The sequence below is a fragment of the Pipistrellus kuhlii genome, unplaced genomic scaffold (genome assembly GCF_014108245.1).
Source record: "Pipistrellus kuhlii isolate mPipKuh1 unplaced genomic scaffold, mPipKuh1.p scaffold_m20_p_7, whole genome shotgun sequence".
NCBI classification, from domain to species: Eukaryota; Metazoa; Chordata; class Mammalia; order Chiroptera; family Vespertilionidae; genus Pipistrellus; species Pipistrellus kuhlii.
Window position 1 is genome coordinate 32066008 of NW_023425573.1, and position 22597 is coordinate 32088604.

Here is a 22597-nt window from a genome sequence, read left to right on the forward strand (position 1 = left end):
TAAAGGAGCAAAGATCTCACAGGAAGAAAATAGACTGAGGTATTTCATCCATAAACTGGGAAGTTGTTTTAAAACATTTTCTCCATTACAAGTAGATCCTCTGTTATAACATTGTTGCATGCAAAATACCCAGAGCTTAAGCACATTTGTGTTATTTAGCTATATCTGTATGTGTTTATTTATTTGTTTATTACTGTAGTCTAACCTAATCATACTGTCCTGGTTGGGCCCCCAAGGTGGCTTGTCAACGAGTGAAAGTAATTTCCCATGGCAGGTGCTCTCAGCAGGTGGCTGCTCATGGTACCTGCATTGGAAAGGTAGATTTAGTCAGAAATTTTATTTTAATATAAAATTTGTATTGCAGCCTGAGCCACTACTGGGTGATGTGCCAAAATTCATGTCTGCAGCATGATTTATTATGTGAAAATACCACAGAACTAATCAGTGGAGTTACTAATTAATACAAATCTGCATTTTTTGCATAAGCAATTAGTGCAAGGAGAAAGCAGTGAAAGAGGAAGTTTGACTCCTTTAATCTCAGTGTCTATTCAAGCGGAAAGACCCACCAGGGCCAAACTCCAAGATCTACATTTGGAATTTTCCCCCTTTGATTAAAGACACAAAAGGTCAAATTATCAATATTTAATTCATGTGAAAATGCATTTGTTAAAGAGGAACAAAAACATTTTATTTAATGAAGATGAAACTGAATGAATTCTTGAATAAAAATTTATACTTTTCATTACAACAAAGTCTAAATAAAATTGAATAAGGATTCTGATTGCTAATAATAGTGACTTTGTAAAATATCTTTTTATTCATTTCAGAGAGAGGAAGTGAGAGGGAGAGAGAGACAGAGACATCAACGATGAGAGAGAATCACTGATCAGCTGCACATCTCCCACTGGGGATCAAGCCCTCAACCCAGGCATGTGCCCTGATCAGGAATTGAACCAACAACCCCCTGGTTCATAGGTCAATGCTCAACCACCAAGCTATGCCAGGGGCAATAATGATGAAGTTTGAAAAATTAGATCAATCATGGGGGAGGGTGTATCATGTACATTTCCAAGATGTTTAAATTACCAAAGGTGCTTGTTCTTCTCAGAGTCACAAACCTATTGGACTTTTTCCACTATATTTTGTATGTCATGTGTATTAAGCTGTAATATTTTAAATCTAGTATGATTTAAATTAATTGTGTGGCTCACTAAATCTGAGTAGATGATGCCATTTAACTTTAGCTGGTTTATTTCCCCCATCGATTTAATAGATGTTGTTTGTAATATGTAATAACTGGAGAGTTGATATAATGATGCTGATAGAAAAAAATATTTATCAATAAAACCCTGTGTTCCATAAAACAAAAGCAATATCAAAAACATGTTTAAATCTTTTTATTATTTCTGTGCACAGCAAAAAGAGTCCGTTATGGTTTTTGTGTGGCAAATACATGCGAATATTAGAAGAGTTATTCTCTCTCTGAAAGTTATAATCATTTCTTTTAGCTCAAATTATAGTTTAAGCCCTTCCCTCACCCCTGAACGTGGATACCTACCTTTCCAGGAAACTTATTCTGAAAAATGAAGGTGGCTAATTGCAGATTTACGGAGCTCTCTGATTAAAAGTTCCACTTGGTGCTCAGTCATTTTGAGGAAGAAGGCAAACAGGAAAAGGCAAACGCTGCTGGAAGGGGCGTGGCTTCGCTGAAGCTTACTACTGCGAATATCTGGGCTAGAGAAGGGGGGGCTGTCCAAGGTGCTGATTCCTAGAGAAGCCATTTCCCCTATGCTGCCTGGGGCTCTAAACCTGGCTTCCTTGGCATCTCAGGCCATTAGGAACTTGGCGGATCTCCTCCCCCAGCTCACTGCAGCAGCATTGTTCCAGGGATGCCCAGGTGCTGTGGGTGTGCGCCTCTGCTCTCCATACCCGCAGCTGCACCCAGCTACCCTGGATGTGTGTTTGTTGCCTTCTAAGGCAAAGACTGGCACACACACAAGGACGCTTATCAGTTACCTGGCCCTTTGGTCCCCATTTGGACCGCAAACTGTTCTTCAATCCGGGAGAAAATAGGGGCACGTCCTCTGTATGGGCTCCTCACTTGAGAGCAGGAGCTCCCAAGAACACATGCACTCACTCATGCACACTCACACACACTCACACAATCCACACACTCACATAATCCACACACTCATCCACACAAATCCTGTATACATTTCATACACATTAACACACACACACTCATACACTCATATACTAGCACACTCCCGTTCACACCCAATCTCACGCCTATACGTCCCTCTTAAATTCACACTCGCTTGCACACTTTAGCACACTCAGTCACACACACGGCCCATCCTATGCACGAGGCCATGGGCAATCAAGTGAGCGCTCTGAGCTGCGTTTTCACATTGTGGACAGGCGCGCTGGATGGTTTAAGGAAAGGCCCTCCATCCCTGACCCGATCCAAGATCAAATCCCTCGGAGGCCTGGAGGTGCCGTGAGGGGCGCCACCGGGCCCCAGCGGGACTGCGAGGACATAAATAATAGATGGAGGAGCCCAGGCAGACGGAGTTGGAGAAGTGCAGTACTAAATCACTCCCCAAATCACAGCCGCATCGGGCTCCATCCAATAGCTCTAAGCGATTTGTGGGGTTGAGGGTTGGAATCAATTTTTTTCTGTTCTCGCAGGTGCAATATGAATCAATTATATTAATTAAGATGATGCCGCAAGCCCAAGAGGTTTGGAGAGGATGGGTTTTTCGCTGGGGGCGACGGCGAGGCATTTTAATAGCTTCTCTTTGGCTCAGGGCTCTCCCCAGCCACTGCCTGGGAAGCCGGGCCTCTCTGGCCTCTGTCCCGGGCTCCCCGTGGCCTCGCTGCAGGCGGAGGCGCAACCAGGGCGCGCAGGGCCTAGATCTGGACGCCACCTGCAGCACCCTCCTCCTGCCTCCCCACGGCCTGGGAGCTGCGGGGCCTGCGAAGGACCTTAGGCTCCAAGCCCCATTGGCCTCGGTGTCTCCCGCCGCCCCTCAGCCACCTCCCGCTCCAGTGACAGGCCCAGGTCAGGACACCCGCCCCCGCACCCCCTCCCCCAGGGGGGGGCGCTGGAAGAGGAAGCGGGCCCCCCTGGGGCAGCCCAGGCCACACTCGCTTCTTTCACCGAAGGCAAACTTCCCTTTGCAAAGGCAAGCATCTGCTTCCCAGAGAAACAGGTCACCGCCGGGGACGCCGGCCAAGCCCTACTCTTTATCTGGGCCTTGCGAGGCCATGGCACACGCTCCGCGCCCCCACCAGCCACACGCCTCCTCCCCCCTCCCCCGACCAGGCCACACGCCTCTTCAAACCCCCTCCCCCGCCCCCCGCTCTCCGGCTGCCGCTCTAACGGCCGGACCGGGCCGCGGCCCGGGGAGCCGGGCGCAGAGTCGGGCTTTGCTCGCGGGCAGTGAGTCGTGAAGGCACCTTTGTTGGCCGCGCGTGCAGTGCGCGTGCCGCCCAGCCGCCCGCGGCGCCAGGCGGGGGGCCGGGCTGGAGAGGGGAGGCCGCTAATGGGCGGCGGGGCAGAGGACAGCGAGAGAATTAGGGGATGGGAGGGGGAGTGTGCAACCGTCAAACAAAGTTCAAAGGAAGAGAAGAAGGTGGCCGGGCAGGGCTCAGCGGCGAGCTGTCCTCTCCCGAGTTCCACTACCTCCGGCCCCGGTCCCCCTCCCCAATCCCCAACAAAAAGCACCTCCCTTTAGGCCTAATCTGGACTCCTGGACGCCTCCCTTCGGGGACTGACCAGCCCGCTGCAGCCCCCCCAGGGTCCGGCTGCAGACGCGCGGGGGTTGGGGGTTGGGGGTGGAGGGTGGGGGTAAACAGACAGTCCCTGCTTGGAGGCAGGTCGCCAGGTTTCTGGAACATCCAGGAGTAGCCTTTTCTTTGTACAAATCCCCTGGCCCGACGGGCAGTGGGGTAGGGATGAATTTATCAGGAGAGGGAGGGCATGAGTATAATAATGCCCGCACTTTGCGCGTTAGGATCGGGGCGGGTGAAACACGGTTTACTTCCAGCTCCACTGAGAGTTCCCTGCTCTTCTCTCGTGTAGAGGGAGTTTCTTCTTCTGAGGAGGGGTGGGGCAGAATGGGTTAACTCCCTAGGCCACCCGTGGGTCTGGGGGCAGCTGGAGCCTGCTTTCATCCCTTCCCAAGACGAGAAATGGGAGCCAGGACGTGAATCCCTCAACCCGGACTGAGGTGGGCCAGGCGGTGGGGCAGCAGCTGAGAGAGTGGTGGGACGGGGTCGGAACTTGCCGCACCTGCCCTCAGAGGTCGGAGTGTGGGCCGGTCCTGCAGGTTGTTACTCTGTTGTCCCTCAAGTTTTAGCCCATCACTAAAGATACAGGAGCAAACACTGAGACCAGGTTAAATTCTTTTATCCTCCTCTGCACTCTTTGTCCACCAATGAGAGGTCCAGAAAAGTAAAAACTCCGTACAGTCTGTTCTGAAAACTCAGCACAGTTCATGCTTAGGGCAGGGGGTCAAGTCACACACCCTTTATTCCCCCATCTGATCTGTGTCAGACTGGGAAGATGCAACCTCCACTTCCCAGACACCAGCGACCTCCTTGGGACCCTCTTCCCCTCCCCTCACACCTCTCCCAGATGCACCCAGCTCCAGCCCTCCACCCGACACCATTTGCAAACTCAAGAGGCTTTTAGAGCAGTTGCCTTTAAATAAGCAGTTCAAGTTCCATGCGTTCCTTGCAAGGGGCTACTGGGTCTGGGAGGGGGGAAGAGGTGGGTGAACTGAGGATTAGAGGTGAAGCTGTGGACAGGGAAGGGCTCAGGCCAACTTAAAAAAAAGTATCGTGGTCTAGCACGCCTTTCTGGAAACAAGTGAATAATGAAAGAATCTCCATTGAAACACACATATGGGTCCTTCCAAACCAGTTGGGAAGCTGTGTGGTCTTCGCATGACCCTAAAGGTGGGGGTCACATCAAGCCAGAGTCCTTGGGGTGTGGAGGAGTCCTGGCCTTTGGCTGTGCTCCTGGCCTTTCTCTAAAGCAGAGTCAGATAGTCCCAGTTGGCACAGACCCTCTGCCTCCTCCCCTCATGAAGTCTCCTCTGAACCAAATACCTATTTACAGAGTGGGCATTAAGGGGATGGAGCCGCCTGTGGCAAGGACCCAGGGATGGATGGCTGAGGGCAGCAATCCAATGGCCTTGGTTAAAAGCAGAATCTACCTCAGAGAAACCGCCCAGCTTTCCAGCGAGAGAGCTCCCAGGCCAATGGGGCCAGCCAGGGCCTCTGCAAATGGACTAGCTCTCTCTGACCCAGAGTGGCCCGACCTGGTGAGGGGTCTCCAGGGACAAGGGTACTGGAAGGTCAGGGCTCACTGGGTCGGGTAGCATGACAGGTACAGAGTTACTCTCCGAGGGGCTGGGAGCGGGCGATCCAGTTCAGGGGGGTGGAGGAGCCGTCTCAGAGCTGCTTTGACAGAGGAAGCCCTTCTGTGTGGCTCCTACGTTTGCTTAAGGGGCTGGAAGAGATTAGCAGAAGCCACCCTTGGGCGCCAATGAGAAAAGCATCTGCCGAGAGATGGGCACCCCCAGAGAGGACAGGGGGTCCGAGTGCCCAGGAGGGCAGTGCCTGTGCCAGTGATGGAAAGGAGGCAGGACACGGCCCTGCGCTCCCTGGACTCCGTGCCTCCGCCTCCCTCACCTCCGCCTCACTCCTCGCCCCGAGGCTGGCTTCCCCCTCGGATCTAAACCCAGTCAGCTTTCCCGCTTCCTCTCCTCAAGTCCCCCCACCCCACCCCTTTCCCCAGCGGCGGCTCTCCCTTCTGCCGCCCGAAAGGGTTAACCTCTCCTGCGGGTAAAAACTGGTCCACGGAGCCTCTAACGGGCGACAGATGGGCCACTTTCTTTGGGCCACAAAGGGGCCGGAGTGGAGCTCTCCGCGGCATACAAATGGCAGGTCACGTGCTTCCCGGCTCCTGGCCGGACTGGAGGGACCATATGGCGCGTGCTGGGGAGGATGGAGAAGGGGCGGAGGTAGGGTTGCGGGAGGCTGGAGCGAGAGGAGGAGGAGGGTCTGAGAGGTGCAGGGCTGAAGGGGCGGGGGTTGGGGGGTTGGGGGGGGGGAGGCGGAGAGGAGCGCACAGCCCCGACGCATGCGCAGGCTGGGCGCCAGGACCTGCTGGCGCTCCGCTCCCGGCCCCGCCCGCCCTCAGCATCGCCGCCTCGGCGGCTATATAACCTGGGCGCCCGCGAGGCGGGGACACGAGGAACTCGTCCCGCGCAGAAGGCACGACGTCCGGAGGCCCCAGGGTTATGAGACCATCACCGCTCAGGACCTACTAACAACTACAGGTAATGACAATCCTTTCGTTTTTGCTTGAAAATGAAAGCAGTAACTGAAGATCTAATGTCCCTAGAAATTCTGTATCTCTCTCTCTCTCTCTCTCTCTCTCTCTCTCTCTCTCTCTCTCTCTCTCTCTCTCTCTCTCTCTCTCTCTCTCTCTCTGTGTGTGTGTGTGTGTTGAAACAGGCATTCCTCCCCATGATTGCTGGCACCTATACACACATTTCAAATACCTACTGCAAGCTTTCTGATTAAAATTTTTTTTTTAATTGGGGGTCGGGGGTAAGAGGAGGTGAAGAATAGAAGCACCCTTGGATTTTTAATAATGCCAATAACTCTCTGGTCATCTGCTAATGGTGATTTCAAAGTCCTGAAAGCAATGCACTACTTGACTTCCTTACTTATTCCACTAAGAAAGAAAAAAAAAATACGCCCTTATTACCAAGGTTTATTTTGTGTGCATGTATGTACTGCATGCTGGAAGTGCCAAGTTATTTTTTCGGCGAATGAAAGGGACATGGGTACCTTGGGCATACACACCCCGGAAAACAAATCAAGTGGAGAGAAAGTTTAATTGAGAGGAGGGGAAATGTGGAGAAAGGGAGCGGGACTCCTTCTGACTACCTGTTACTGCTCCGGGGGCGGCCGAGTCCCCACAGCCACTGCAGAAACCAGAAATTCGGTTGTCTCACGATAAACGCTTTTTCTGTCTCTTATTAAAAGCGCTAACTTGGCCATGGCCGGTTGCTGATCATGATAATGACTCCATCTTTTAAAGAGAGGTTTGAGGAGAACTTCGAAAAGGCCCCATAAAGAGCGGGCAGCCTTTTCAATGGGCTGTTTATTAGACAGGAGCCGCCCGCACCTGATCCCCAGGCTGGGGAGAGCGCCCTCCCCGCGCCCCAGCCCCAGCCCCAGCCCCAGCCCCAACCAGGCGCTTTTGTACAAGGCGGATTTTCAGCGGAGGGCCAGGAGAGAAAGGCGAGTGTGGAAAGGGAGATCCCTGCCCACTTTATTTCTCCCCACCTCCCAATGTTTTGTTGATGGTGAAATCATTTGGTGGAAAGTACTTTTAGTCTGCCATGCATTTGCTCTCCAATCTCCCCGTAGTCTAATCTTCTTAAAAATCACTGACAGCACTGGTAAATTATGTAATGGCTCTCCAACTTTAATCTCTGAGTGCTGAGAAGCCAGGGCAGAGATGGGAACAGCACTGAGAGGTTCAAAACACTCTCTCTCTCTCTCTCTCTCTCTCTCTCTCTCTCTCTCTCTCTCTCTCTCTCTTTCGTGTGTGTGTGTGTGTGTGTGTGTGTGTGTGTAGTTGTGACTTTGAACTCATGCAGATAAGCACAAAGTCACGGAAATGTACACTCGTTTTCACATGTATTATCCTGCCAGGTTATCGCCATAAAAAGACTTAAGTTGTTGGTCACTAGGAAACACACACCCATGAGTGTCCATATCCACGTAGTCTCTCTCTCCCCCACCCCCTGCTCTGCCTCGTCTCCTATGTATCAGCGGGGCACACACATGCCATTATAAAAGACTGCATTTCACGTTTCCTCAGGGGCATTCATTTGGTAATGAGTTGTATTTCCCATGCATTTTTACAGGGTTAGGAAGAGGGAGCTGAAGGCATATGAAGTTTTTGAATGTAGCGGGTTTTTTTTCCTCCTCCCCCCCCCCTTTCTTTCTGTTTTTTTCTCCTCTCCCTTACTGAATGCAGGAAACCGAAACATGACCAAATCGTACAGCGAGAGCGGGCTGATGGGCGAACCGCAGCCCCAGGGCCCTCCGAGCTGGACAGACGAGTGTCTCAGTTCTCAGGATGAGGAGCACGAGGCGGACAAGAAGGAGGACGACCTGGAAACGATGAACGCGGAAGAGGACTCGCTGAGGAACGGGGGAGAGGAGGAGGAGGAGGAGGACGAGGACCTGGAAGAGGAGGAGGAAGAGGAAGAGGAGGACGACGATCAAAAGCCCAAGAGGCGCGGCCCCAAAAAGAAGAAAATGACCAAGGCGCGCCTGGAGCGGTTCAAGCTGCGGCGCATGAAGGCCAACGCGCGGGAGCGGAACCGCATGCACGGCCTGAACGCGGCGCTGGACAACCTGCGCAAGGTGGTGCCCTGCTACTCCAAGACGCAGAAGCTCTCCAAGATCGAGACGCTGCGCCTGGCCAAGAACTACATCTGGGCTCTGTCGGAGATCCTGCGCTCCGGCAAAAGCCCGGACCTGGTCTCCTTCGTGCAGACGCTCTGCAAGGGCTTATCCCAACCCACCACCAACCTGGTGGCGGGCTGCCTGCAGCTCAACCCCCGGACTTTTCTGCCGGAGCAGAGCCAGGAGATGCCCCCGCACCTGCCCGCGGCCAGCGCTTCCTTCCCGGTGCACCCTTACTCCTACCAGTCGCCGGGCCTGCCCAGCCCGCCCTACGGCACCATGGACAGCTCCCATGTCTTCCACGTCAAGCCGCCGCCGCCGCCGCCGCCGCCGCATGCCTACAGCGCCGCGCTGGAGCCCTTCTTCGAAAGCCCCCTCACCGACTGCGCCAGCCCTTCCTTCGACGGGCCCCTCAGCCCGCCGCTCAGCATCAACGGCAACTTCTCCTTCAAACACGAACCGTCCGCCGAGTTTGAGAAAAATTACGCCTTCACCATGCACTACCCCGCGGCGAGCCTGGCAGGGGCCCAAAGCCACGGATCCATCTTCTCGGGCTCCGCCGCCCCTCGCTGCGAGATCCCCATAGACAACATCATGTCCTTCGATAGCCATTCGCATCATCACGAGCGAGTCTTGAGTGCCCAGCTCAATGCCATCTTTCACGATTAGAGAGAGAGAGAGAGAGAGAGAGGCGCGTCAGCTTCACCACCCCTCCCGAATACGAACCCACTGTGCTGACAGTGACTGTTGTCTGTTGTCGTGTTTACAAAAAGGCAGCCCTTTGGGCACTCCTGCTGCAAAGTGCAAATACTCCAAGCTCCAAGTGATATATGTATTTATTGTCGTTACTGCCTTTGGGAGAAACAGGGGATCAAAGTTCCTGTTCACCTTATGTATTATTTTCTATAGCTCTTCTATTAAAAAAAAAAAAGTAGTACAGTAAAGTAAATAATAATAATAATGCACCACAAATTTGGTGTAGCTGTAGTTCAGATCATGTTAATTATCTGATCGGGATAACAAAAATCACAAGCAATAATTAGGATCTATGCAATTTTTAAACTAGTAAGTGGGCCAATTAATATATATATAAATATATATTTTTCAACCAGCATTTTCCTACTTGTTACCTTTCCCATGCTGAATTATTTTGTTGTGATTTTGTACAGAATTTTTAATGACTTTTTATAATGTGGATTTCCTATTTTAAAAACCATGCAGCTTCATCAATTTTTATACATATCAGAAAAGTAGAATTATATCTAATTTATACAAAATAATTTAACTAATTTAAACCAGCAGAAAAGTGCTTAGAAAGTTATTGTGTTGCCTTAGCACTTCTTTCCTCTCTAATTGTTAAAAAGAAATTGCACAATTTGAGCAATCCATTTCACTCTAAAGTCTTTCCCTCTCTTTAAAATGAAAACCAGATCCACAATACTCAAGAGGATGAAAAAAAAAGTGATGTATTCCCTATCAAACATATTAAATCATTGCTTGCACAAGCTTTTATATACATATTATAAACAAATGCCAACATACCCTTCTTTAAATCAAAAGCTGCTTGACTATCACATACAATTTGCACTGTTTCTTTTTAGTCTTTTACTCCTTTGCATCCCACAATTTTACAGAGAATCCGAAGCTATTGATGTTTCTAGGAAATATAATGCATGATTTCATACATAGTCACACAAATGGTGGTTTGTCATATATTCATGTAATGAATCTGAGCCTAAATCAAATCAGGTTGTTAATGTTGGGATTTATACCTATTGTAGTCAGTTAGTACATAGCTTAAATAAATTCAAACCATTTAATTCATCATTAGACAATAGCTATTGCATGTAAAATGCAGTCCAGACTAAGTGCTGTTTGAGACGTGATACTGGTTCCACTGCAATCGATCTGTACTGTAATCTTGTTTGTAATCCTGTATATTATGGTGTAATGCACAATTAGAAGACATGCATTCAATTGCAATAAAATAGTATTAAAAATCTGAGCAATTGCTGCAGTTCTTTTCAAAGTGATTTTTAGTATAAGTAATTCCTAAGTGGAATAGTTGCTTTATTTGCTGAGTTAAGAAAGTACTAAGCAATATTTAAACAATAAAACAAAAAAATAAAAGTTTAGCATACTTTCCAGTCTGGTTATCTTGCTTAGGAAGTCATCAGATCTTTGTAGATAAGGAAAGGACCTACGTAATATTTGTGATATTTCCATGATATTTCACTATTTGGAATGTGAAGCCGTGGGGGGTGGGGAGTGAGAGGAGGCTGTGGAGAGACATATAGTTGTTTTTGCTTTTCTTTGCTTTAAGCATCTTCACATTTAGTTTTTGGGTTTTCATTCTTTTAAATTGTTATGTTATGTGTTTTCAATTTTTTAAAGGGGCATTTAGTTAATTAGTTAATTACTAACAAGCAAGATACAAACAAGTACCCTAGTTTATTTAGTTTGCCAACATATTAAAAAATATTTTTAAAAACTTTACCATTTACTTGGTGCTTTCTTACCTGTATATTTTCCTGAGCGGAAATGTTCTCTAATAGTCACCAGTACTATCCCCAAAAGAAAGTTATACACCTTTAGAAAATGCCTGGAAGAAATTATGTAATTAATTTAAAGGACCCAAGAAGTGGCATTTTGTAATTGTTCTTTAAACACCTTGTGATGATTTCAAGATTTTTTTCCAAGACAAAAAGGTAATGAATTACTTTTCCTGAAGAACATACTTGTTGTACTATATTGTTGGAAGGTGTAATTGGGGCACTATTGTGCTCTTTCATAAACAAAATTCACTGGAGAAAGTTACAGATGATTCTGTCCATTGTTAAGTCCACTAAAAAAAAAAAAAGTTTGGCATTTTGGTTCCTCTGGATGAATTGACTGACAGGAAAGATTCCTAGGGAATAACATTTTGGCACTTGTGCTCTGGCTCTACCCTGGTGCTCTGATTACTGTCATTAGTAACTCCATTGTTCCTCCTCTGGTTCCGATGCCACATTGGATGACTACCTCCCTTCCCAAGCTTCTTCCTTTAATCTCCTTCTCATTGGTGATTTAGGGGTTCCAGAAAGCTGACCTCATTTAGCAAGCTGCTCCAGAAAAATGTGAGTAATCTAATGGACAGGAACAATTAGCCCTACTAATAACATTGCCAATGGGGGTCCATCAAGCTGTGACAGTAGCAGCAAGGAGTGTTTCAACATTAAGAAAACGTTTGAGTGCACTTTATGATATATTATTTTAGATTGTTTTCCATCAGCCTTCATCACATGGCAGAAATGCTCTTAAGTTAGTCCTAACCTTATTCAAAATGCAGTATCTCATTCCAAGTGAATCAGAGTTGTTTTGGAATCAAGCTGTTGCTTCCCATATCCAAGATTGCTCTCTCTGCTCTTACTTTAAGAGACACAATAATGGTATGATATCTGAACTGTGCCATCCTCCCAGCTTAGGAGACCATGAAGTGAACATTCAGATCTATACACTATGATCTATTCAGCAGCTCGATTTTACCTGTAATTAAAATTAGACATCTTCATGCCAACTAGAAACCGTTGCTATAGTGAACAAAAGGAATAAGAGAATGACATTATAAGAATCGAAATAATTTAAAACAGCAAGTAGAGAAATCTATTTTGTGGGTGTTTGTTTATAAAGTAAAAATGAAGACTGCAAGTTAGGTTTGATCCGGCCCCTGCCCCCAGCCATCCCTCCCCTGCCTTTTTGGTTGTCTAACTTTTTTCTAAAACATAAGGATTCTTTCAGTCAGTCAAGGAGTAACTCACATGCCACCATCTTTTATTCAAAGGCAGGCACAGATGTTCCTTCTGCAGGGAAGGTTTTAATTTATGAAAATGATATTGTTTATGCATGAATGAACTGAATGCACTCTGCATAACACACAGCACTTCCATCTGATCAGAGAAATGCCACAGAACCAGTGCCAATGTCAGGAACATATTCTGCAAATTTACTCACTTAAATGTTTAATGAATATTTGGGAGACATTTCAAACCACAAGAAACCTTTTCAATGATCTTTTTTTATGCAATATTTTCTTTTTGGGTTTCTAGCCATATTTAAAAGAGACTCTTGCAATTTTTATAGTAGGTTAATAGCTATATTTAGTTCATAAGAAAAGAGAATGTTTTGCTAAGTGAAAAGCAACTGAAGAAACACTGGCAAGTTTAGTTTCATTGGGAAAGATATTCCTATCAAATAAGATGCTTAGCTCTCTTTATTTAATGTGAAATGTGAAAATGTTCTAAAGAGTTATTTCCAGAAAAAGAGCTGCAATTTTAAATCAGTGAGTAGTTTTAAAATTGGAGATGAAATTTGGCTAAATATTTTAACTGGTGCATATTTCTTTTCAAAAAGAACACTGCATAACTTAGATAACATTTACATCACCAATTGCACTTATACACTATGATCTGTCTACTTTTAATCTTAAAAAGAAAATTAAAGTCGAATTAAATGAAGAATCATAATATTTTAAGAATGTTCTACTAATTTTAGATTTATAATATGTTATAGTAAAATAACATTTGAAACAAATTTGTTTTTTAATTTATTAATCTAAAAATACTCCCTGTTTCCACATTTGAAAATCTATAATTCTTTCAAAATTAATGCATTTCTGAATGTAACTAGCAACTACTAAAATGATATATGGATCATTAGCTAACAGTTTGAACCAAGCTGTTTCAGTTCTAGAAATTAAATGAGATTTAAAGTGACAATATCTATTAAACAATTAATAAAACTGAGTTTCAAAACATAGGATGATTTTGTCCTAATGGGAATCATGAAATAGCAAAGCTATTTCTCACACTACACTAAGGTCTCCTGCTCTCTCTTTTCCTCTCCCTCCACCAGCACTTATTTTCTGGAAACAATCTAAATAAAATTTTTAATTCCAGGGTCTGACAAAGAATAAAAAAGCCAGTGCAACATCTTGTGGAACACCAGGACTGAGAACTCTTGTTACCATCGCACAGAGGCGTTCTGGCGTCAGATGCACAGTGATTTGTTTGGTGGCAGAATCATTGGCTCCTGGCCAGGCATTATGTTTCAGAGGACACTATTGTCAAGAATCATTCAACTAGAAAGCTGCACTGTATGCACTCAAAAGTTGAGATCATCTGCCTTCCTATGTCAAAAAGAATTCTGTGCTGGCAATTGACTCATGGACTCTCTTCACGCACACTAACACTTGGTTCAATGGCTCTGATGGAATTAGCTGTGTAACCTAACTAGTAGCATCAGCAAAAAAAGGCCACAGCCTCTGGGGACTTCTGTTAAATTGCTAATTTTAAAATATCTTAAAATGCACAGTATTATGTTAATGCAGGTCCAGATCTTCAGATACATTAAATGTGGATTTGGTCATCTGAACATTATCATGATGTTTGCCCAGCTAATTCAGAGGTAGATGGATAGTGACAATAACTATCTTTACAGCTCATTAGGTATGGAACAATCCAAAGGGATGGATCTGATTGTGAGATGACAGCTAGACATTAGAGAATAAGTTAAATCTCATATAGGAAGTGATTCTGTAACTTGCTTTGCTGTTAACCATATTAAAATCTAACCCTGCTCTAGGCTTTGATGTCTTGAGGACAGCTATCCAGAAAGATGCTCAGTAGGCTTCACATACTTATTCAGTCAGTGTTAAGTGCTTTCCATTCACTCACACATTTCATCATCAAAGCAGCCCTGTTCCTTATTTTACTAATACAGAAACTGCAGGAAGCTGGAATCTTGTATTACAGGTTAGGTTTCCTTTCTTCATTCAGGTACTAGTTCAAATGCCACTTCCTCCAAGAAGCCATTTCTGATTCTTTATCTAAAGCAGCAACCAACCACCCGGCTGGCATGGCTCCGTAGTTGTGCCTTGACCCAGAAGGTCACGAATAGATTCCCTGTTGGGGCTCTGTCCCCAGTGTGGGGACTGCAGGAGGCAGCCAATCAATGATTATCTCTTATCATTGATGCTTCTATCTCTCCCTCTCCCTTCCTCTCTGAAATCAATAAACATGTATGTAAAATAAATAAAAAATAAAGTAGCTACTACCTTCAATCCTACTAAATTCATTTATTTATCTGATGCTATTTTGTTTCTTTATCTGTTTAGTTTATTTTTAAAACATCTCTCTCCATAGCAGAATGTAGCTTCACCAGAACAGGAACCTTGTCTCTTTTGTTTGTTGCTGTTTCTCTGGTGCTTAGCAGACCTAGGAGATCCTCAATAAATATTAACATCCTAAGGGAATCAAACCACACTGATGCAAAAGCTTGTTGCCTTAACCACTGTTACAAATCAAGTTAGTTGAGAATGGAGAGGGCCATAAATGATTCTTAACCCAGTGAAAGTTATAAGTATTAGTTCTATAAAAAACAAACAAACCCAAGTGAAACATTGCCAATTGCACAGCATGACACTAAACTCCCCTCCCACCAAACTCCTTTTGAGGATCAGGAATGAGCAATCAGTAATCTTTTTTTTTTTTAATATATATTTTTTTATTGGTTTCAGAGAGGAAAGGAGAAGGAGAGATAGAAACATCAATGATGAGAGAGAATCATTGATTGGCTGCCTCCTGCAAGCCCCACATTGGAGATCAAGCCCACAACCCAAGCACATGCGCCGACCAGGAATTCAACTGTGACCTCTTGGTTCATAGGTTTATGCTTAACCACTGAGTCATGCTGGCCAGGCAGTAATCTTTTGTTTTTATTGGTATCAATAGGTTAAATATAATTTGCAACTGGAATAAAAGGAGAACTAATATATTCATAGCTCTTTCCAAATGATATATATTTTTTGTTTACATTCATTAAGAACTTGAGTACACAAAACTTTTTTTTTCTGTTCACCGGTCTTCTAGCAATTGTTCTTGTTCTATTATCATTGTTATGTAAAATTGTCCCAAACTTTCTTCTCAACATTGAAGAGCTTAGATTACAGCAGATCAGAATCTAACCCATAAGGACTAAGTTTTCCAGCAAGGAATTTGGGAATTTGATGAGTATTCAACACATTTAAAAGCAAAAATAGGCTACCTATAGGCAGATGAGTGCAGAAATGGAAATCCACAATGTAAAGAGTACTTCATAGCCTTCTTTCAAAGTATCAGTTAGACTAGAAAAGTAGTAAGTTTATAGGAAATATGATATTCTTTGTGAGTACAACACCATTAAAGAACATGGAGTTATTTTTAACAACACCAGGTATTCACTTTTAGCTCTACCCAGAAATTATTATGAGATCTGCTTAGGGAGCAGAACGTAGAAGAATCAGTATTCTTGGAAGAGCATGTAGCACAAAATCACTGAAAACTGAAGAATAACCAATGTTCTTTATAATAGTCATATTTATACACAGTATGTGTTATTGGTTGAGATAAATGCAGCTGAATTACTTAACCTATAATTTTTACTTTAAAATGTTCACCATTTAAACTTAGCACATCAATAACATTTCTTTAGTGTTCTCTCTCCCTGGTGTCAGTTAGGAGATCACCCCCACTTTCAGTGACGTCAATGAAGGGGGATTAAATGCTTAAGAGAACTGTTAATTCCTTATCATTGGTGTCATCAACAATTGTAGGGTAGCAGGGAACTACAAATGTATTATCTGTGGTTGGTTACATGACCAACTAATGTTCACATCAAGAGTAGAGAGGGTAAAGTAGTATTCTAAAAAGGAGACTTGGGATAATATCCCTTGTCATGGTGAATAGATAATGGAATAATCTTTATTCCAACCAATGGTTAAATACACAACAAATAATAAATAAACAATAGTAACATGCATATAAATTATAACTATAATCAGAGTAGGAATATTAATTAACATATTTCTTTACCAAAAGAATTTCTTAGTTAATAGAGGCAAGGCTACTGATTCACATATTTTTAAATCCCAACATGAGATTTTTGGATACAGGCAATATATTTTAATGTTTCCTCAATACTACTGGCATATTAAAAATGTTAAGAGGTATTTTGTTTCCAAGGTTTCATTTTGTCTAATTAACTAATAATGCATTTATCTAACTTAAAATATCAAAGAAAAATATGTTATATTGAGTTGCTCCTGAAAAGAGCCAGAACCTCAGAATGGGATCTTATTTGAAAATAGTGTTCAAATAATACATCTTAAGGTGTACATTAAGATGAGGTCACACTGGACTAAAAAGATCCTTATAAAAAGACTGATGTCCTTAAAAGGAGAGGACAGGACAGACACACAGACGCGCAGCACACTGAGAGAATGGAGATGTAGACAGAGATTGGAGTGATATGTATATATGCCAAGAGACTGCAGAGTTGGTAACAACCACCAGGAGCTAGGAAAGACACATGGCACAGAGTTTCCCTCTGAATCCCCAAGAAGGAACCAACTCTACAGACACCTTGATTCTGTACTTCCGGTCTCCAGAGCTGTGACAATACATTTCTGTTATTTTAAGCCACCCAGAGTGTGGTAATTTGTCATGGCAGACCAGGGACACTAATACATATGCTAAAGTCTACAATTTATTGATATGTTAAATGTACATAAATATAGGAGAATTCATTTAAATTCTCTTGAAAATATTACCATGAAGCTTTAGTGACATAATATATAACTACCAGTGTATTTTAGATAGTATCAGCTTTGATTTTCTTTTTTTTTTTAATCCTGACCCCAGAATATGATTATTGATGAGAGAGAAAGAGAGAGGATGATGGTGATGATGATGATGATGATGATGATGATGATGATGAGTTGCCTCCCATAGGCACCCTGACTCAGAACAGAACCCACAACCTAGGTATGTTCCCCAACTGGGATTCGAACTGCAACCATTTTAGTGTTGGGATGATGTTCCAACTAACCAAGCCAACTGGCCAGGGCCCAGTTTTGACATTTGAACAAGCTTATAAATGATAACTTTTTAATAATCACTTGAATTATATAAAAGTTTTATTGGTTTTTATTCATGTAAATAAACTAAACTGACATCTAGATTCAGGGACATGTGAATGCATCCACTCAATAAACCAACAATTTTCAACATTTTTCATCTCAAGGCACACTTAAAATAATTCCTAAAATTCTGATATATATATATATATATATATATATATATATATATATATATATATATATCTGAGGAAAAATAGATATAAGTTTGATTCATTCACACTGGATAGTTATTGTTGTGTTATCTGTTGTCACTTTTTAAGTTTGACAATCTAAGGGAAAAGAAGCCAGTGCTCCTGGCTAAATAGTCAGGTTTTGCAAGTTTAAAAAATTCTTGTGGCACACAGGTTGAAATAGCTGTAATAACCTAAGGGTGATTTTGTCTAAAAGCCTTATCCTATATTTTATAAAGAGCATAATATAAAAACTACTATTTATTCTTCAGATGAAAAATGCCATATTTATTCTATTTGTGGGGAAACATATGTACTAATAAACAGACCTCTGAAAAAAAACAGGTATTGCTCGCTTTCCCTGGTTTCAAAAACACTCACTTAACACATAAATTTATAATGTATAAAATTACATAATTTTTTTAACCATTGTGGCCCAAATGAATATATAAGTGCAATGAATTCCCAAAGCTCTCTCTGTTTCAGGTTATGTAGGGCCTTGAACGCGTAGTCTCCTTTGTGAGCTTAAAACACAAAAGCTAAGACTATACTCTTACTTATCTATGGCTGTACATCCGATGACTTAACTGGCTTGAATGCTCAGAAATACCAGTTCGTGGTTATTTCTTATGAAGGTATTCAATTAACCAGGAGTTTTCCTTCCAGTAGATCTGGGCACTATCTCGTGGATGTGTGTAGACATTCTGGGGAGAGGATACAATGCTCAGAGCTCCTGCAGCCACCGGGAGCCACAGTGGCGTTCCTATTGGTACCTGAGCCCAGTGGAGTAGAAAGACTCTGAGTTTTCAATGACCATCCCGGGAAACAGCCGGACTCTGGGCCTCTGTTCATGTGAAGAGTTAAATCTTATTTCAAAACCATGTCTAGCTTGGTGTTCTGTTATTTTTAAATTATTGACAAATAAACAAGCCTTGTGGTACAAAGGAAGAATGAAGAGGAAAAAATACTCAATGACTGTAAGAGTTGTTTTTACTGTCTAAAATCCATGGAATCATCTGGTGTGCTTGTTTCAAATACACGTTTCTAGGGATAGTCCAGCTATGGATTCAAAATCTGAGAGCATCAGGGGGAGGGGGGTCCAGACTCTGGCTTTTCATTTAGAACAAACTGAACATACATAAGCACATCCAAGTTTGAAAGAAAGGAGCAGGAGGTTGTGTCAGAAAGAGTGCTTATTTGAGTTGAAGCATTCAAGAAGTCTACGAGGTCCGGAATATATAATTATAGGAGCTGGCAATGGAGGGTTCCGCAGATAGTTGGGATGAGGCTGTCATGGAAATTTGAGGCCAGGGCATTATAAAGGACACCAAAGTGCTCCAAATGGTAACAGAAAATGATGTAAAAGTAAAAACCAGTGAACCTAGTATCAAACTCTTTGATGTCTATGGGCAAGAGGCTTGAAAGCAATGGGCTTTTTTCAATAGTGAGAAGGGACATTGCCTCCTCTGTATAATGCCTTTTTCACAGCTGTACTAGTGTGAGCTATGGGAAGTGAGGAAAACTTTCTGATTTAAATTTTCTCTTTGTGTATCTGGTTATACCTGATTTAAGATTCTATTATACATTATAGCATTGGAGAGTCTCAAACTCTCCATTTGGTGGAAATACATCTCAAATAGTTTGTTCCAAGTTTATAAACATCACAACCTACCTGAAAGGGGATCTTAAAAACCTGAGGGAAAGAGAAGAAGGGCCTATTCTCCTTTTCTGTGTTATTCATTATTGTTACTTTTGGGGGAGCTAGGGATCACATGGTCATTGTCATCACATACTCAGGGGAGAAGTGTCTTGGAACACAGAGCTTCTAGAGTTTTAGACAGAGCTTAAATTTGAGTGTGAAAAACTGGCACATGAAGAAACTGTGATATTCTGAATTGGTGGGACTTTAAAATTTCTTCTATCTTCTCTGTATTTCTTGTAAGGATATATGGCTCTCCACCTTTTAGGCAGAAGGAGCTAGAGTAGCAAGAACACTGACAAAATCTCCACATGTGAGGAAAGCCATCCCCTTGACACCTTGATGATGTGCCCTTTTAGCATCAGAAATGACTGAAGATGGATGTAAACAAAGATCACTTCACCCAAAATGTAGATTGACATGAAGAAACTAAATGTCATGAATTTTTTTCTCACCCATGAGATGTAACATGAACAATATCAGAAGTTAATACAGGAACTCAATTTAAAAAGTTATTCATTCATGCATTCAACAAACCCATTTATTGACCATCTATTTTGCTAAAAGCACTGCTTAGGCACAATAAGTAGAGCCATAAATGAGCAGACTAGGTCACGGTTGTTGTTCAGGTACCCATCTAATGGGAGAAGAGAGATAAGAAATAACTAAACAAATAAATCAACAACAAACTTTTAGATAGTGGGGAGTATAATGAAAATAACATTGAGTAGGGGTCAACTTTGATTTTTTTTACAGAGGGATAGAGAGTTAGAACATTGATGAGTGAGAAACATCAATCAGCTGCCTCCTGCACACCCCCTACTGGGATGTGCCCACAACTCTTGACCAGAATTGAACCTGGGACCCTTCAGTCTGCAGGCCGATGCTCTATCCACTGAACCAAACCAGTTAGGGCAGGGTCAACTCTTGACTGGCCAGCAAAGATCGGGGAAAGTGACATCAAGTTGATCTGGGCCCCATGTAAAGTCATACCATAATGATAATTGTTTTAGGCAGAGTAAACAACAACAGCAGAGGCCCTCATGACAGATGAACTTGGTTTATTTGAAGAATGACAAGGGCAGTGTGGTTAGACCTAAATGTAATATGAATAGAAGAAAAAAGAATAGGAAATGGGGTTTGAGCAGGTGGCAGAGTCAAATCACCTGGGTTCTCATAGGTCAAGGTGGGAGTCTGGATTTCATCCTACCTGTCCTGAGCAGTCCTTAATGAAAAATATTCTGTAAAGTAAGCTGAAGTTTGAAAAACAATTATGTTGATGGTAACCTGATAGCATAGGCACTCAATCAGTTGTCACATAAACTCCAAACCTAGAAGCCAGCAGAGACTTTCAGAGATCAAAGGGAGTGACATAGAATTATCCACTGGCCAAAGCTTAGGCATCGGACTTTCTTGTCCCCTGCCCTTGAAGCAGGAGGTCTGAATGCATTTTACCAGCCTCCATCTGAGAGGAGCTGATCCCAAATTTAGGAGGCTATACCCGCAGCCGGCAAACTGCGGCTCGCAAGCCACATGCGGCTCTTTGGCCCCTTGAGTGTGGCTCTTCCACAAAATACCACGGCCTGGGCAAGTCTATTTTGAAGAAGTGGGATTAGAAGAAGTTTAAGTTTTAAAAAATTTGGCTCTCAAAAGAAATTTCAATTGTTGTATTGCTGATATTTGGCTCTGTTGACTAATGAGTTTGCCAACCGCTGGACATACCATCAGAGCTATAAACCTGTGATTTGCCCAGGTATCTACTGGTCTCCTGAAAAGAATGTTATCTATAGCAGATTTTTTACCCCCCAAAGGTCTGCTCAGATGTAGATTTCTTTTTTTTTAAATATAGTTTATTGATTTTTTTTACAGAGAGGAAGGGAGAGAGATAGAGAGTTAGAAACATCGATGAGAGATAAACATTGATCAGATGCCTCCTGCACACCCCCCACTGGGGATGTGCCCACAACCAAGGTACATGCCCTTGACTGGAATCGAACTGGGACCTTTCAATCTGCAGGCCGACGCTCTATCCACTGAGCCAAATGGTTTCGGTACAGATGTAGATTTCATAAAAAACAACAACAACAATAAAACAAACAAAAAAACAAAATAGGAATGGAGACTGTGTTTCTAGACGTAGCCATGTCTTCAAACGGGAAAGCAATTATGTTCCTTTAAAAAAAAAAAAAAATATATATATATATATATATATATATATATATATAGAGATATATATATATATATTATAGAGAGGAAGGAAGAGGGACAGAGAGTTACAAACATTGATCAGCTGCCTCCTGCACACCCCCTACTGGGTATATGCCCGCAACCAAGGTACATGCCCTTGGCTGGAATTGAACCAGAGACCCTTCAGTCTGCAGGCTGATGCTCTATCCACTGAGCCAAACCGGTCAGGGCCAATTCTGTTACTTTTAAGAAAGGACAGGTTATTGTTTAATGCTCTGGAAACAAACACCCGGCTTCACCTGAAGCAGGGAAAGACATGTGCAGGAGAGCCATCTTCATGCATCGCTGTATCATATATGAGTCACTCTTGCGGCAGGTGCTCCTCAGGAACTGAAGCCTAAGTGGACAGATCCTGAGGACGGAGCCTCAGGGCACTGCACCCCTTGCAGGGGTCTTCAAACTACCGCCCGTGGGCCACATGCGGCCCGCAGAGGAGTCTGATCCGGCCCGCCAGGTTTTTTGGGCAGTGAGCGCAGCCGAGGTGTTACAGTAGGAATTAGTAGTTCATATAGTCCGGCCCTCCAGCTCTCTGAGGGACCGTGATCTGGCCCCCACTTTAAAAAGTTTGAGGACGGCTGCCTTAGAGCCTCACAAGGACGGCTCACCAAAGACAAAGAATGGAGTAACACCATTACTTTCCTCCTCAAGAAATGCAAAGCCTATGTATCTGACCTTCGGACCTGACTGAATTTTTTTTAAAAGGTCCTAAGAAGTAGCCACCGCTTTGGCCCGTTTACCAGGGCTCTCAGTGAGCTTTTAAAGGGCCACCGAGCTCTAATTGTGCTGATTGCCCGGCAGCTGTGACTACAAGACGCTGACTCCAGAGCTGCAACTCCGCCTGCAGAGGCACCAACCTTCCCCACAGATGCCTCCTCCCGGCCCCCTGAAGCCTGCGTGGGGTTAGCTAGCGGCAGCTGCCCTTCTGCTCCAGGAAACAGCTCGCTGTAATCAGATCAATCCGCAGCTCTTCCCCGCTTTGCCTGG

At 43.7% G+C, this 22597-nt stretch overlaps 1 protein-coding gene across 1 annotated transcript; it reads left to right on the forward strand.

The window, feature by feature from the left end:
• Positions 1–6202: 6202 nt before the first annotated feature.
• Positions 6203–10510, forward strand: NEUROD1 (neuronal differentiation 1). Its single transcript, XM_036422057.2, has 2 exons — positions 6203–6353; positions 8072–10510. Exon 2 carries the CDS (start codon positions 8083–8085, stop codon positions 9172–9174), a length of 1092 nt encoding a protein of 363 aa, XP_036277950.1. The 5' UTR covers positions 6203–6353; positions 8072–8082; the 3' UTR covers positions 9175–10510.
• The last annotated feature ends 12087 nt before the right edge of the window (positions 10511–22597 follow it).

What these genes read in the sequence shown, in the direction of transcription:
- NEUROD1 (XM_036422057.2), top strand. Translation starts at nt 8,083, where the DNA reads ATGACCAAATCGTACAGCGAGAGCGGGCTGATGGGCGAACCGCAGCCC.